At 45.2% G+C, this 18126-nt stretch overlaps 1 protein-coding gene across 3 annotated transcripts in view; it reads right to left on the reverse strand.

Moving 5' to 3' along the window:
* WWOX (WW domain containing oxidoreductase) overlaps positions 1-18126 on the reverse strand; it is an 898695-nt gene that overhangs the window by 662917 nt on the left and 217652 nt on the right. For all 3 annotated transcript variants that reach the window (XM_045818497.1, XM_045818498.1, XM_045818499.1), the window contains exon 6: positions 1827-1915. In XM_045818497.1, coding sequence (XP_045674453.1) covers positions 1827-1915 — 89 coding nt within the window. The remainder of the gene's footprint in view (positions 1-1826; positions 1916-18126) is intronic.

Below are 18126 nucleotides of genomic sequence, written 5' to 3' on the forward strand. Positions count from 1 at the left end.
ACCGCATAGGATCTGAGCCCCTCTGTTTCCCAGCCAGCTGCCTTCAGATAACTAACCTACCCTTCTGGTCTCACATCCTGCATCTGCACAACAGAGGTAGTAAATAACACTTACCACAAAGGGTGGCTTTGAGAATTAAATCAGAAAATGCATGCAAAGTGTTCTTAAGTGCATGGCCCATAAGAAGCATTCAATAAATGAGCTGCCGTGGCTGCTGTTGTGGTTACTGTTATTATTATTCTCTCTCAAACAACCACAAAAGCATTAGTTTGAGGAGTCAGCCATTTGCCGTGAAACACTGCCTCCTGACAACGGAGACCATGGCTTGCTTCAGGATAACCGGGCTTCCAAGGGTCACCCCTCTCTTCCTAAAACCTGGAAAAGTGCCTGGGGCTTTGGAGACCCTCATTAAATGTGTTAAGTGAATGAACACATGGATAAATGAATGGTGAAGGTATAAATGAGCAAATGTCTTAAAAGCTACTGCTGCCCCCAGGCTTGGGGCTGTCTGAGAGCTCTGGCCAGGGCTGACAGCCAACACTGCCAAATGCCACCGGGAGCACACACAGGAGGGCTTGCCCTGGGCGGCTAGCAAGCTGAGGGTGTTGTCCCACTAGTCCTGTGTGTGCACAGCCCACCCCACCCCTAACTGGACATGCCGCTCTCTCACTAAGGACTCTCACTCAGTTCTTCGACCTCAGGGACTCAGGCCACTTGCATGCTTCAGAAAGGGCGTTAGAGACCTCGTAACCATCTAAAACTGCTGAAGGAGAAATCAAGGGAGACACGAGAAGAACTGAATACTGGACAGCACTGAGGGGTCACAGCCACATTGCACCATATGAAGATTTGGTTTAAGGACCTCCTTTTACACCCATCACCTGCCTGGTGATCCTAGCAGAGCCCCGCCCAAAGATGGCTTGCCATTTTACCAGTGTTCTCCAAATTCCGTCATGCTGGTGCCACCTCCGGAGCTATCTAGTCCTCGGCACCTACTGTACTATTATTAACCTAATCCTCACGGTCAATTCAACCCTCTGGGAAAAAAAATTTTAAATGAAGTTACTTTTTAATGAAATTTAAACCCCTATGTTAAATAAGAAACCAGTATTGCTTGCCCTAAAAAAATACGAGAGAACCGTAAAAATAAACACTTGGAAACAAAATACTATAATTAAAATGGAGCTAACCACCACTGCTTGCCTCAGCTTTGGGTCTGAGGCTGCTCTCTCTGTTGGAAAGGGAGGTTAACGTGTGCCAGTATAAGAATTTGCCAGCCCCTAGCTAAGGCCCCTTTCTTCAGGCATACTGAAATGCTGAAAAAGAATGAAAAAAAGGGTAAGTTTCTCAAGACGGGAGTCCATGGTTCTGGATCCATGTGCACACGTCACATAGAATCATGGCAGGTTGGCAGAGCAGCAGGTCCTTCTTCTCGGGCTCTGATCCTCAGCCCCCTTGCAGTCCCAGAGAGCTGAGCTTTCCTCTGCCTGAATGCAATTAAAATGTACCTTCCCTCGATTCCGAGGCTGCAAAAATGTCTACAATCAGGATGCATCTTACACTCATCTGGCTTACATTAGCCACTTTCACTAGTGCTTCAATAGTGTCTTTTCTTTTTATCTGAGAAGCTGTTACTGGATGGATGACACGTCTCCTAATGAGAGTCAGGAAAGTAGGGCGCACCTTAACAGGGCTGATATAAATGAGCCTCCTGCTTGGATGCCAAGACAACACAACAGCCCTGCGTTCTCCCAATTATGGTCATCTGATAAAGACATTAAAACAGTAAGAAATTATGATCTATAACCCTCCACTGGAACACTCACACATTCTTGGCCTTGAACGCTTGAGCAAAATGCTGCACGCTACGGAGCAGAGCAAGGTCCAGGGTCATTGCTTCCACCTTGGCTTTATGCTGGAATGAGAGAAAATAAAAAGAAATGATAAATAACAGCAAGTTTAGTTCATGGTATCAAGTTACAGTAAATGTGTTATGGAACATGTCGGAATTCCCCTGTTTAATATTAGACGCCCAGAGAGAATATAAATCATTGGAATGAATGGAGGAGCAAGGCTTTTACTGCCAAGTTTAGGGAGGATGTGAGGCTGGGATTCCACTAAAACTACAGGCTGGGGGTTGTGCTATTTCATGCAGTGCGTGGAAGAGGCGCCTAAGGGTCTTCAGGCTCACGTGTCCCCTCTCAGTCTGCATCCTGAAAAACTGGGATGGGATGGGGACTCCAGGACAAAGCCTGGCTGGTGCAAGAATTCAGCAGACAACATTTTCATCTCAAAAGCTGCCAATGGGGTTCTGAAATGATTGCACTGAAACTGCATCAAAAATTAAAGACAATTCATTTATAAAAAGTACAAAAGCAGACAAAAGTCAATTATGCTGATGGATCATGACTGGCCTAGATCCCCCTCGTTCAGTAACCCAGAAGACTCGATAGACAGAGGGGCATGTGGGTAATCGTAATGTTAACAATGGCTGCTGTCTGTTCAGAGTCTGCCATGGGCTGGGCACGGACGTGCACCATCTCCTTCCACTCTCACAACTGAGAGATGGGCTATGGTTCCCCATTTTCAATGTGGCATCTCATAAGAGATCACAAAGGTTAGAAGTCGGGGTAGCAAGCACTGACCTCAAGTCAGTCTCAGACAAAAGCCCAAGTTCCCTCCTGGAAAGAAACCAGAAGGACTGGAGCAGTCGGGTTTTGAGGCATTCATACTCCACTGGACGGCCTCCTAGTGCAATTCTGAAAGCAGTGCCTTTCAGACTTGCCTCGTGGTTACGGGGCACTCTCAAGTTTCAAGTTTCACTGGATTTCAGAGGTGTAACATCAAATACTATCACTTCTTAGACCTATCTCCTCCAAAGATAGGATGCCAGGCCACCTGCCTGTTCAGGTAAGAAGAGCCCCGTAAAACAAATGATTAACTTGGGAATTCTTGTCTAGACGGCGATGCTAAAGTCAGACTAAGGAGAATAACATGATCCCTCTTATGCTGTAAAGGGGGGACGCAAACAGCACTGCTGAGAACATCCTGCACTTGAACTGTCTTACTCGGGGATGGACACAGACTGCGGAGATGCTCAGTGGGCCTGTGGCAGTTTGTCTTGGCTGCCTGGGCTCTAGCCCGGCTCCCAAGCTTGGAATAACAAACATCAAGCAGAGGCAGCTGGGAGCATTCTGACTTTGGGCCATTTAGCATTTCTGAGACTCAGTTTCCTTATTTATAAAAGGTGAATATTGATGATCTCCTCACAGAATTGTGAGAATAAGTGTAAAGCACCTAACATCCTGTATAGAAGAGAGAAAGTATTTTGTAAAGTTAACTAGAAAGAGATAAAATGGCTGCTGTTCCAAATTCTTTCCCTGATGCCACCCGCAGTGAAGGGCGGCTTGGGCGGACCACCGTGCAGCATGGTGGCTGACCTGGCGTCAACGACATGCCAGGCTCTTCCCTGAAGACCACAGCAGACTAGATCTCTGGTGCATCCTAGAGGATCCAGGTGGTGACCGACAAAGAGCCCAGGTACAGGGAAAGGGGCCAGAGAGTCATTATATGACTTCCCCAAACCCAGCAGCGGTCAGTGGCAAAGGTGTTGGCCAATATTGATGCACATTCAGAGAACTTCAGATGGTGGCAGATGCACAAACAGCAGATTTGGGAAGGAGGATGGAAAGCGTTTAACTTGACCCAGGACATGGGGAAAATGGAGACTCAGGTTTTGTTCGAGTTTCCTAAGATCGGGGAATGTTTGAGCTGGAGGACCCACGGTGAGGCAAGGCCACGCCCCTCATCCTACAGAGCAGGAAATTACCACCAGGAGAAGTGAACAAACTTGAGTGAGGTTGAGTAATGTACCCTGTGTAGACAGTTTGGGCTTCCAGATGAGGAGCAAAACCCCACATACTTTCTGTCTGAATAACCAATATTCATCTGATGGCTAAAATCAGAGTGTTAAGTCTGTCAAAAGCTAACTTATTCCCCTGGAAGATTCTTACGCCTCATAAATGCTTGACTACCTGATTTGTCATTCAGAGTTAGCACAAAAAGGGGCCTTTCTCCATCACCTTGTGCCCTGTGGCCCAGCCCCACTCACTTCCCTCGGACCCTGACCCTCTCTGCCACACACAAAATCTCGCAGCACCCCGAAGGCATCACACAACGAAAGGCAGACACTCATCCTGTTGGGAAGAGTGGTAAGCATTGTTTCTCTCAGCCAAGCCCCCTATAAAAACTCCATGAGATACTGTAAAAATGCTCGTACAAATGCCCACCATAAAACAGGGAGGACACTCACAGACGATGACCCCAAAGCAATTTTCCAACGAAAATGATGGCAGGGCCAAGTGGGCCTTCACATTCTTCTCCGCGTGTAACTTGCAGTTGGTAAGTTGCCTTCTGGTCCTCCCCTTTCACTTCAAAATAAAGCACAGAGCTGCCACTACCAATAAGAACAAAATCAGAACATACACATCCAGGGGGAGCCGGGGGTCGCCAGCCATCAAGTAGTTCAACAGACTAATCCACAGGCCGTGAGTTACTAGGCTCCTGGGGACAGTGATTCAAGTCCACACACTATCACTCAGGTAATGCTCCTGCCCTTGGTATCAGCTTTCTGTTTCTACTGCTGACCCTGAGAAATGTAGTGAAACTGTGTGCAATACAGTATATCCAGTGAAAGAAAATCACAGCTTTTAGAATGAGGGGATGTGTGTGCTCGTGTGTGTGTGTGCTGGGGGTGGGCAGTTAACTTCTGATTCTGTAAGAAACTTAGCAACTTTATGAAGTGTTTATTATGAGACACGCTCTGCATGAACATGCAGTGGCTCACGGACCCCATTGCTGAAGCACAAACTGCCCATTGCGAGGCGAAGGCAGGAGACCTAATCTGCCATCGTGAGCTCTTCCACCAAGTCTGGCCTCACATCCGGGACTCACCACGATTCACTTTTTCGGTTTAACTCATGAAATTTCTGTTGTTGCTTTTCATTTTGACTTGGAACTAATTATAAACTCTCAAGAAGTGGTACTTAGAGTGCCCACCCCCCCAAGCCCCAGCATTCCCCCGTGGTGACATCGTCCCCGTGTATACAGAGCACGTCGTCCAAGCCATGACACTGGCACCAGCACTGTGTAAGCTACTACGCCTCAGACATTGTGAAGATTTCACCAGGTTTTGGATGCACTCAATTTCTTTATTTGTAACATCTTTGCCCATAATTCAATGGCATTGTATCACATGTATAAATTTATATGATCTTTACCACATCAAGACACAGAAACATTTCATCACCACTCAGAAACTGGTGAGTTTTCTGTTAAGAGATATTAGAATTAGCACAGGCCAACTGGCCTTGCTTGGCCAGAGTCTGCTCTCTGGATTGAAAAAACAAACACATAAACAAAGTCCCAGCTTAAAATCCTTTTGTAGCTTGAAACGGCTAACAATATATGGTCCAGATCCCTCAGCACAGCTCACACAGAGTCTCCGTATCAGTCAGGATATGCTTCAGTAAAGAGCAGCCTCTGCCCAACCCAAACCTCTGTGTCTGAAAACAACCAAGGATTATCACTTGCTTGCGTTCCAGGTCCACCCCGGGTCAGTGGGGCCATGTTCCTCATGGGTAGCCAGGGTCCCGGGCAGATGAAACATCCCCCTCCTATAACATCCCTGGCCTCTACAGTGTGGGGAGTGGGGAAGGGAATGTGAAAAATTGCACGTGGGATCTCGAAGGCTTCCACCCAGCAGTGACAGAGGTTGCGTTTTCTCACATTTCAGAACCAAGAGAAATGGGAATATGTGATGAAGAATAGTAATGACTAACACCGAGTCCATGACTTGGCCCTGTCTACCCCTCCAGGCTTATTTCAGGTCACTTCCTACATCATGCTTTCATTAGTTATAGGAAATTTGTAAAAAGACTGATGGATATGAACAAAAATGCATGCACGATCCACCACCCCAATGAAAACTGCCATCCTTCCATGTGTCTGTCTCTCCCTCCTTTCTTATCCATCTGCCTGGCTCTCTACGCAACTGTCTACTTAGCTTTAACAGGAAGAACTTTACGCCAAAAATTTTGAATCTTAAAATGTATAAAATGCCTCTCTCCACCCTTCCCTAAACCCTTACTCTTTTTTCTAGTCACACTGGCACACTAGCTTATCATCGCAGGCAAAACAGGAATGTAAATTTATTTTAAATTATGTATACAGATGCTAGTACCCATCATTTTAAAACAGAACTGCACAGGTGGCATCTCACACACGAAACATCAGGCAACTTCTAAGTAGCTGAGCGAAGCCCACCTGCTCCTGACACCCCGGGCTCAGCCAGAAAGGCAGGCTAATTAAGCAACCCACGTCCTCCTCTTGCTTTTCCTTGGGACCCAGGGCTCCTCGCTGGTGGCACAGTCACTGACATCCTCAATAGACCAAGCCCGCTTAGTCTATTCTTTGTTGAGTTCCAAACCCTGTCTCAGTGATTTAAGAGTCTGTAAACGCAGAATCCTTTGATTGCTTGCTGTTGTCATGCAAGAGTGATCTCTCATACAATTTCATGACTATGAATTAGCCAAGTGTGACTCACATGTGATACTGCCTGAAACCAAAGGAACCATATGGGGGCTGCGTGGTATTTAAACGAAGAAATAGAAAGCTGTTGCCACCCCCGGCAGAGACAGCAGTGCCAGGCTGAGCTGGAGCCCCCGCCCAGCACGGCCGTGGCCCCGGCAGCGTGCCAGCACGGAAGGCACCCCAACACTCAGGGCCTCAGCTGCCTCATCAGAAAGTGGGCACCCACCTTGCAGGTCAGAGAACAGCTTAGATATGATGTGCATGAGGTATGGGGCACATAAATCATAACTATTATCACTGTTACTTGGAAGGCCACTGCTAAAACACGATGAGCATTGTTTTCCCATAATAAAGCACATTAGGAATGGTAGTCTCTCTTCTTTATCTCATAATAGTGGTATTGGTAGCTCAGAGAATCTGACCAGCAGCTCTGTGATGAGGAGGACACATTGCCCCAGAGCAGCAGGAAGAAGGCTCACAGAACCTCCTTGAGGCTGGAGGGGCCCAGTCCCCAGTCTCGGTGAGCATTTTGAACGTAAGAGGTGTTCATTCTGCTGTGGGCTCAAGTGGACCATCTGGGTCTGAGTCCAGTTCCAGCACTTACCAGCTGGGCAAGTGACTTCCCCTTCCTGCACATGCAGTTTTCTCTTCTGTGAAATGGAAATAATAATGGCACCTGCTGTATCAGGAAATGAGGTAATATATATGTAAGGCACTTGGAACAGTGCCTGGCACCTGATACTGTGACTGTTTCTGTTGTGGTTTTACCATTATCATCATCGCAGTCGTCATTGTCACCATATGCACGGAACTGCTTCACTATTCACGGAAAGGGCTGAGTGAAGCATAACTGGCTGACGGGAGCAGTCCCCGAACACTGGCCGTCTGCATGCGTGCCCCACAGCACCCTCCATGCCCGCAGCAGCCCTCTGGGGGCACTCATCGCCAGCCACCCATCTCACAGCGGAAGAAGCTGAAGTTCAGAAAGCTACTGCACAGCTTCACCCAGACAATAACTGGAAGAGCCAGGATTCGCACCAAACCATGTTTTAATCATGATTCCATATTCCTCAATGTCCACGTGACCTGTCCATCCTCCCACCCATCACCCTTTTTGCCACTCAGAGACCCTCATAGCAAGGCCAGTCCCTGGGAAAACCTCTAAATCTGGAACTGCCTCATTCAGAGGCAGCATGCTGTCCTGCCTCTGGTCAGCAGCAAGAGAGACAACATTTCTAAGAGTGAATTAATTAATTAACTAATTCATTCATTCAGTGACACTGCCTCCAAAGGTAAATGCATATTCTACAGATTCTAACTCCTTTACTTTTTTTCTTTTCCTTATGTAAGAGAGAATGTCTCACATCCATAATGCGCCTTACCAACAATGAAAGAACAAAGAAAGGTAATATGTTATGGTGCTGGGCTTATAGGAAACCATATATATATATAAAATTTGAGTGACCAAGCATATTGAAAAAACTAATTATTACTTAAAACCATCATTAATTAGCCCTGGCTGGTGTAGCTCAGTGGATTGAGCACAGGCTGCAAACCAAAGGGTCGCCAGTTTGATTCCCAGTCCGGACACATGCCTGAGTTGTGGGCCAGGTCGCCAATGGGGGCCACGTGAGAGGCAACCATATAATGATGTTTCTCTCCCTCTCTTTATCCCCCCTTCCTCTCTCTCTCCCTCCCTTCCCCTCTCTCTAAAAATAAATAAATAAAATGTTTTTAAAAACCATTATTAATTATAACTTGCCTGTGAATTATTAGCTGGGAAAATATAGGTGACTTTTCCCCATTATTTGAATTCTCCCTATAATGCACCCAAAGTATTTGGTCTGGAGACCAGCTGGTGGGTGTTAGGGGCATGGCTGGTGAAAGCAAGTGGGGATAGGCTTCACAATATTCTCATCCAATCATGAGGTTTGCTTCCTACACTCGGCTTGGCCACTTTCTACACAATCCTAGTCTAGCAGCAGGTGAGAACAGATCTTCGTTGCATTGTGTTGAAAGCACCATCTCTGAGTTGGTCAAAAAGAGGAGCACCCTGTACTCTTGTGGGAGGTGGATGGACAGAGAAACCCAAGTTTGATGAAGGGGCATGGGGACCCCAGCCCCCAATACACCCAGAAGAGATTCTCTTTCAGCCATGAGGGACATGCCACACGCAACTGCAGGTGCAAGATGGGGTGTTTATGGGGAATTGGCTAGTGTGGGTTCTCACGTGGAAGTGCCAATCCATGCAGGCTGGATGGGCACCGACCTAACCTTCTCTCATACTTACAGAAGAGTTTATTTCTGGGTTTCCCTCAAAAAAGGTCTCATTTACACAAATCTATTATTATTATTTTTTAAGATTTTATTTATTTATTTTTTAGAGCAGGAAGGGAGGGAGAAAGAGAGAAAGAGAGAGAAACATCAATGCGCAGTTGCTGGGGGTCATGGCCTGCAACCCAGGCATTGTGCCCTGACTGGGAATTGAACCTCCGACACTTGGGTTTGCAGCCCGAGCTCAACCCATTGAGCAACGCCAGCCAGGGCTCACAAATCTATTATTATTTAAAGGTCAAAAAAACAATGAACACCTATGATATGCATGGCATTAACTTTTTAGTTAATAGTAATGTGAAAAACCTCTTAAAGTACATTATGTCCCCCGCTTTACAGACTGGAAAGCAGAGGCCGAGAGAATGTGAAGTGGCACAGCTCCTGTGGCAGAGACCCCGGCTCCTCACGGGGCGTGGCCGGCCCGAAGCTCGTGTCCTTGCAGGAATGCCCCACTGCGCTGCACCCTCGTCGTCACGCTCTTTGACACGTAACACCGAGGGCTATAAAGCAATGAGCATCACCTGTATATTCTTATTTGTGTCCATTTCACATCATATTTACTTTGTGCATTTGGAATTTACAAGAGAAGCCCATTGCGGGAAGAGAAAAACGTAACGAAGGCAATGATCTACATTCAGAGCTTACTGCTAATGGCATCCTGCAAATTCCGACCCAATGGGCCTTAATTGCATTATGCTGATGTCCCTCGCCCTCCCGCTGCACACACTTGTGGTCCTGACTTTATGTGCAGAAACCTTAAATAGGAGTTGTCACATTTACAACAGCAAGAGACACTGGCGCTGAGCATATTATTGACATGACATTACTCACTGATCTAGAATACAGACCTAACTAAACTGGTTTAATAATTCATCAATATCCTACGTGGGACTTCATAATGCTCATCTCTCCAGTATTATTTACGTGATGTTAATGGTGGAGGGCTGCATCTTCGCCTGGAAACACAGGAGTAAATAAATACTTGCATCTACTGTCAGCGCCTGTAACTCTCGGCTGAACAATCCCAGCCGGCATTATGAGCAGGTCTGGTGCGAACTTTGCCCGGTGCTGGCCAAACCTGAAGATGAACAGGGTGCACTGATCAGTGCGCTCTCCAACAGAGCACCCAAGGAGGAAGGAAAGTCTGGGAGTCTCTTCTGGCTCTACACATCTGTACAAGTCTGAATGCCACTGTGTACTTAATAAGAAAAACGCTCTTAGAGAAGAGTCCACATTTCAGAACAGGAAACCACACCAAACATGGTCCTGGGCAAAGGCCTGGATTTTTCTCAGAGCCGTGATGGACAGGTGCTGAGTCTGCCCTTCCTGACCTTCAGATCGACCATCAGGCACCAGCCTTCCCTCCTGGATGAAGTGCCTCCCAACTCTGTCCTCACCAAAATATAAAGATACCCCCAATAAGAAAACCATAACAGCTCTTTCTTCATCACATACAGGTCAACGATGTTGCCTTGTGTTGCTGGAACTCAATTTATAAAATAAACGATATCAATACCTATAGGTAATCGTAAGGCTGATTCAAGGAGAAATTGCACTGGATAACAGCTTATTTAATTTGGTATATGAGTTAGGTGCCACGTAAAGCAGAACTATTAAAAATGCTTAGACAGTAATTGGCAATATTTTGCACTCTGGATAAAAAATGCTTATCTTGCCAGAAACTAACAAGAGAGTGAAAATATTCTAAAATCTTCCAATTTCTCTCTATGCAATGTATTCACTTTGCAGCTTAAAAACAGTTTAAGGAAGGACGGCGAAAGGCGCAGGGGTTTGGCAGTCAACATGATGGTGCATTTATGCCTTGCTATTGAAAGAGCCTTTTTTTCATAGTGAATTTTTCATTCTAATGTAAGTGATGATTTACGTTAACTATAGGTAAAGCATGGTTACATTCTCCTGAAGGATTGCAGGCAAGTAAAGAGTAGTACAATAAGTTGAAGCGTAAAAGCTTTCTCTGTCATAATATTTATTATAATGGCATATAAAATAGCTGAAATAAATAATAGATGACTGAAGGTAAATTCACATGATAAAGAATCCTTCAGCAGACACCATTACTTTGACTGCTCTAGTTTTATACACAGTTGAAGACTCTTAATAAACAGGCCCAATATCTCATGTAAGTACTGGAAACATCAAAGATCCGCTTAAAAGGCAACACACTGGACGTTGCTAATTTACTGTATAATTATATCCTCAACAGGAACAGTCCGTATGTTTTGAATGTGTAATAGCTGTGTTCTTAATGAAACTCGTTAGGCACTGGCACCCCCTACTCTAGGGTAGTCGCTGATAAAAGAAAGATCAGCGCCGGCCCCCCGAAGACTCAAAAAGAGGTGTGTGGCTCAAAACACAGAGACCCATGGCCTGTTGATTATCTGGTAACAGGTAAAAACCAGATTTGTCTGCTCTGACTTAGAGGATTTGGAATCCCACATGGAGGGCTTGTGAAGTCTGAAAGAACCTCCCGGGGAGGGAGATACTTTCATTACAGCCGTGGGAATGTAGAATACCACTCACAGAGAAGCCAGTGAGGGCAGACTCCCCCAGAGGTTCCCAGGGGCATTCTACCCAGCAGGGTCACCCTGCAGTGCCTGGTCTGCACGGCTTGTGGGAGGGCTGTGCTGACCTCTAATGGAGGGAGGCTGGGGGTGCTGCTGAACCTCCTACGCTGCTCAAAGAGCCCGCTACCACTGGCACCGGCTGTCAGCCGTGCCCAGGACACCTGTGTGAGCCGGTGAGAGGAGCTTTTGTTTACCCTGAGAAGTTTTCAGCTATTTAAATTTATCTTTAGTTGAAAAATGAAACGGGCTTGTTGAAGAAAGTACAGATAATGCCGAAGTGCATAATGTATCAAGTGAAGGCGTCTCCTGAACCCCAGTGCCCCCCGAGAGAAGCAGAGTGGCAGCCCGGCGCACGCCCCCCCAGAACACACCTTCTACACACACAACCACATCGGGCAGCACCATCTCCCTACAAACATCATTCCTTAGCTTGTGTGTGACTTTACGACCTGTTTTTCCCCAGTTAACACATAATTAAACAAATCTATGTAGAGTTCTACTCCCGTTAGTTTCAACCTGCACGGTCAGTCCATTGTAAGGGTTTTTGATCATTTATTAAAACCTGATCCCTTTGGAGGGCTCAGCCCTCTGCATCCTTCACTAGATTTGTGAGCTTTTACTTAGACTCTTGATGCCTGAATTTCTTTATCTACAAAAATAGAAATAATGTAAAAACCCCTCCTTGGGATTTCTGCGAAAATTCACTGAAATAATATCAACAGAAAGTATCTTAAACAGATATCCTGTGCTAACTACTGTTCTTATTGTAATTAGTATTATTTTATATAGTTTCCAGATTTTTGTTACTGAATGCAATGCTCTAATACTTATACTTTGGAATATATGATATTTTTTTCTAAAGAACAAATTCCTAGAAGTAGAATTGCTAGGTCAAGAAATATCTACATTTTAAATTTGATAGATTTTTGCTAGGTGTCCTCCAAAAAGGTTATAGCAATTTCCATTCCCAAGAACACTGCAGGAGACTCTGAAAGAAAACCATAGCACCAATAATTCACAGTGACACTCACAGTAAATTAGAAAACACAGCTTTATATCTCTATCTCTAATACCTGGTACACAGTGTGTGGCACAGAGTAGGTTTTCAAGACAAACTTTAATCCAGAAAATGAGTGAATGAATATATAACATACCCACAAACCTGGGAAATTTTCATAAGTATAAATAAAAGTAAGGCAGTGATTTTGGCAAAGATTTTCCGTAAGCCCTTTGGGAAGCCAGGCAGTTCCCCGGGTGCTTCAGGCTGGCTGGCTGAGCACCTGCCTCTCGGAAACTGGCCGCACTGTGTGATGATGGATATGAGCTCAGTATGCAAAGCATGCAACAGTACTATCATGCTTAAGGAGTGACCACGAAGGTTGTTTTTAATTTATGGATGAATCCAAAGACAGAAGTCTTTCCGAGGTTCAGAAGCAAGGCAGGATATTCAACAGATAAACTAGAAAAAATTTAAAATATGCTTCAGAGAGAAATCAGGTTTCCTGCTTAATGTGGCATCTGCCTAAGCAGCGTTTTATAGGTTCCAACCAAAACACTCATAAAGGCAGAAAAAGATGAGAATTCAACACCATACAGACACACTAAAGGAGTCACAGTGAAGTTATCCCCAAATTCTGTGCATCTTTTATATTTGCACAGGGCTCAACCAATTACACTTAAAGAAGAATTAGAGGAAATTTTGAAATAACAGCAAGAAATTTTTTTATCAAGGGGGGATTTCATTGACCCAGTAAATCATGTAGGGTCTGGTGTTGTTGGTTAAATGAAGGAGACAAATAACTTTTTACTTTGTAAGAGAAATTTAAATATGTATATAAAAATTTCAGGAGTGGCTATAAAAGGGAGGGAGGGAAGGAGGGAGGGAAGAAGGAAGGAAGGAAGGAAGGAGGGAGGGAGAAAGGGAGGAAGGAAGGAAGGAAATAAATCTTCAGCTTCCAAAGTAACAGCAGGAAAACAAGAATGACATATGGAGTACACATGATATAAATAAAATGGATCAATCCAAAAATGTCCAAACATTTTTTAAAATAACAATAAAAACACTTCACACAGAAGAAACACAAAATGAAATACAGAAATTAGTATAAATATATCCATAATCACAAGAAATAGAAATAGACTTAAATCCATACATTAAAAGGCAGAAACCAACAGACTAGAATTTAAAAATTACCTCTATGTTAAATAAAAAAATACACTGTAGACAGAACTAGCTTTTCTCATACTAGTTCTCCCCTTTCCACAGTTTGGGATTGTCCTGAGAAGAGACTGGCCAGCCAGGAACTACATTTCCCAGACTGCACTGAGGGGGGCATCTGGGTTTCCACCAAGGACCTTTGAGTGGAACACTGTGTAACTCCTGTTCTATTATTCATGTGAACCTGAATTAGGTTCTCCATATTCTCTTTCTCCTTCTATAAGATAAATGTAGATTATAATAAGATCCTAGGGAACAGTGGAGCCACTAGACGAAAGGAGTTTAGATACTTTTTCTCACCAAATGAACAGCCACCTGTCACCCAGGGACACCCCAGAGGACCTGTGTCATGCACCGGAACGCATGTGGTGAAACTGTGGCCTGTCATACTGTGAAAGGCAGACCTGCCACCTACAGAGCCTGACGCCCAGCAGAAGAGCCTGAATGTCAGGGGTGCTGGCTGCTCCGTGCTGCTTTTACCGAGACAGCAGAAGAAAGCAGTGTGCTCGGGGAGGAACGGTCCAGTTCGCAAGCGGAAATGGACAAGTGGCATAAAATAAGCCTGTGAAAGTCTTTGAGAGACAAAAGTGCATGAAGACTTACAAATTAATTCAAATAATTCAGCTCAGTCGTCTCATCAGGCCAATGAGGCTACTTTTTCACACGAGCCTGTTTGTTTTTCCAGAGAGCCTCATAGAAGTAGTCACTGGGGTGGCCGGGGTGAGAGAGAGAGAGAGAGAAAGGCAGAGAGAGAAAGAGTAGGGTGGGCCAGTGAGGTTGCCGGGGCTTGTCTGACACTCAACCAGGGCTCCTTCAGGAAATGAGGCCCACACAGGAGCTGCGGAGAGGCGAGGCTGCAAGGCCATGCGGAATGAGAAAGTGAGGCCAGTGCTTGCACATGGGTTCAGTGCCGTGACTGGGCACCCTGTCCTCTTGGTGCAAACACATCAGCATGTAGCCTTATTCATGTTGGGCTTGCCCAGTGGTCTCCTCTCTTGCAGCCAAACAGGACAAGTGAGTCACATCAGATAATTCTGTTTGAAGCCAGCTGAGACACAGACTGCATGTTTTCAGAACAGCATCTCAGGCCGCAGTAGAGTGGGGTGGGGCATGGGGGACACCAACTGATAAATAAATGTCCATTAGAAGCAACTTTGGAGTGGCGTGCATGTTAGAGCAGCTTGGCCTCAGTACACGCTCTACTGCCTCTTCAATATTTATAAAGGCATCTTCCCTTCTCCCTTCGGCTGGTTGAGAGGCAGAGCTTCTGCTGCGCGCAGTGTGATGGGCCGGCCCAGAGCTTCCACCTCTGTACAGGGAGACCCGGTCCACTTGGTGCTTTCCCTTAAGAACACTGACCTCCCTGAAGGAGGCGGCACCCCTTTCTGCGTCTGCAGGGCATCCCCCAGCAGGACCTGGAGATGTCTGGGCTGACGGTCACATTTTCCAGTGAATCCAGGTGTCACTTTCATCACACATCTAGGACTTAAGGCTTTCTTCCCCTGTATAAATGTACAAAATCCATTCCACAAGGGAAGAGACGACTATGAACTTTGTCACATTTTACCCTGCTGAGCCCTTCAGGATAGACCTAATGACCCGTATTTTTATAAACAAAACAACGGCCAAGAAGGCACGGGAAAAAAATCTGCTCAAAAATCATATAATTAGCAGCTGGCAGAAGTGGGATTCAGTTCTCCCTCCACTCTGATAAGCCAATTCTCCTTATAAGATAACACGGTGGTCTCCGTGCCAGAACTCTCTTCCCAACACTGAAACTATGCAAGTGCAGAGATCACGGCAGGCCGAATCTACACTCCCGAGAATGCTGTTCTTTCCATGAACCCAAAGCCTTTTACATCTGCTTTCCTCTCACCATCATACTTTTAGCTTTATTATAACAAAAACAGCTAACTTCAACCTCTCCTTTACCCCCACCCTCCCCCCTCTGCATTAACCAAATTTGATAAGTAATGTGTAATTGGAATTGCTTCCATATGTGAAGAAATAAGATATGGAGCTAACTACCTGCTCACTCTGACTTAGCGGACCAGACTTTTCTTTCAAACGGTCATGAGTCTTCCAGCGCAGGAGCCAAATGGGCCAGGTAGTATTTTAGGTTTTGCAGGCCATTACCAACTATCTTACTTTTGTAGCACAAAAGCAAAAGCCACCACAGATAATGTAAAGGAATGGGTATGGCTATGTTCCAATAAAACTTTATTTACAAAAACAGGTCTTGAGCTTCATTTCCTCCCAGCAGAGCCTCGTTTGCTGACTCCTGTTTCAGAACAAGAGTCCAGAAAGTAGGATGTGTTTCCTGAGGTCTGACAGTCTGATAATTAATATTATTCACGGGTTCCAGTGACTGTCGGAGAAGACGGGAGAGCATCGTACCAGGCCTTACAGTACGTCTTATTTTATCACACGGGCCATTTGGTGAAGATCCAGGCGACACGTGGCGCAAAGACACCCAAACCGTGTGTAGAACTAAGGACGTGCAATGGATTTAGCAGTGAGCATCTGCTAACACTGCTCCTTGCAAAATGTTTCTCCTACTAAAAACCCAGATTTGGGGAGTATTACACTTTCTAAGTATCAGCACTAAATGGTTCCTGCGATTCCACACATCTGCTTGGATACTGAAATATATTTTGTCACCTTGAGAATTTTATTAAAACCTGTCAGAAAAATTGAAACGGGTTTCTAGATATTTTCCAAGTATGCCAACCCTTGGGCATTTAGGGAGAGAATATATATTTCTTCATTTTTTCAGAATCAAAGTTATATTTCTAGATCTGCTAATGATTCTTTTTTAGAGTCCTAACAAGCATCAAATCACAAGTCGCCCTCTTGGCCACTTGGGTATGTGGGCATGATATTTCTGTCCTGCACATATGCATTTGTGTGTCAAACAAAAGCAAAACAACAGCAAAAGACAGTTTCTGATGAAAAGAGAACTACACACCTTCTTTCTGTTGGAGAGAAGAGAATTGCCAATATAGAAACAGAGGTTGGGAGAGGGGAGGGGACCATTGGAGCAGGATGGGCAGAAGTATGCATGAAAAATGAAAAAAATTAAAAATGAAATAGAGATTGCTCACAAAAGAATTACTAATGAGGCCTTTTCTTCCACTTCCTGTAATTTCTCTACTCTGAAAAAGAGGGGCAGCTTACACATGGTTGACATACTAGTGTCATTCCATAAAGTAGTAAGAACTACAGGACACATTATCACTCAGGCAAATTCACGCCTTCTGCTGAAAAGAGCAGGGCTGGCCCTTCCAGCAGGCCCCTGAACCATGCGGCCATTGGCGATGGGTTTCGGTCCCTCAGTCTTGCCAGGATTTAGTGCTAAGCTTTGTTGAGGACTAAAGCCCTTCCCAGGCAGAATCCTTTCTGGGCCATAGACCCATCACGCACCTGATCTACAGGGATATGAATATTTCCAAACAAATACAAAACCCACTGATAAGGAAAGAAAGACAAACAGAATCATAACCACCAGCTGCCTCACGGTGCTAGGAACCCCCAGCTGGCAGTTGGAGTTCCACGGACTGAGTCAGGAGAAGCAATCCCACCAACAGTGGTGAAAGGCGGGACAGCCCCACAGTTACTCCTGGCCGGGCTCTCTGCTGGGCACTGCGCACCAGTGTAGGTTTACTCCTCTAGCCTCAGTACCTTTAAGATACAGGTATTAGCATTAACATCTTCATTTTGTAAGTGAGAAAGCAGAAATTAAGTGACTTGAGGTCACAAATCAGATGAAGGTAGAACGTTGAGCCCAAACCCAAAGGGTCTCCCACTACTCACCCATAGTGCGTCTAAACCACTATTCCTGTGACCATTACTATGAAAAGGAGAAAGGAGGTTGAGGACCACCAGAATCCTTGTAAGTGATGACATTTCAAGTACCCAGGCAGAACAGGGTAAGGACAAGAAAAATCAGGACAAGGCCAACAAGACCGTGTGCAGGAAAAAGCATAGAGAACGCCATTCCCCTGCTCTCCCAAGATCCATAATCACGGGCTACGCTGTTCCCTGCAAGTGCAGACGTGCGCAGGGCAGCACATTAATCCTTCAAACACTAACAGATGCTGGCAGGGATTTAGACTGGGATGTATTTACAAAGTGACAAATTATGTTCTGTATTATAGAGAGAGAGAAAGAGCACCCACAAACGGGCTGATAAATGTCAGCTGCAGTCACGACAAACGGTTTATTTTTATTATACTGTAACCACAAATGTTTTTTTTCCTTTTTTTTTTCAGGGAGACCCAAAGATTTATTTGTTGCAGGGAAAAAACAAGATTATATATGACACAAAGTAATAACTGTAAGATCAGTGATATTCCGGGCACCCTGCCCTCCTGGAAAGCTACAACCAGGCAGAATACT

The sequence above is a fragment of the Phyllostomus hastatus genome, unplaced genomic scaffold (genome assembly GCF_019186645.2).
Source record: "Phyllostomus hastatus isolate PE091 unplaced genomic scaffold, TTU_PhHast_1.1 phas_scaffold_345, whole genome shotgun sequence".
In the NCBI taxonomy this organism is placed as follows: domain Eukaryota; kingdom Metazoa; phylum Chordata; class Mammalia; order Chiroptera; family Phyllostomidae; genus Phyllostomus; species Phyllostomus hastatus.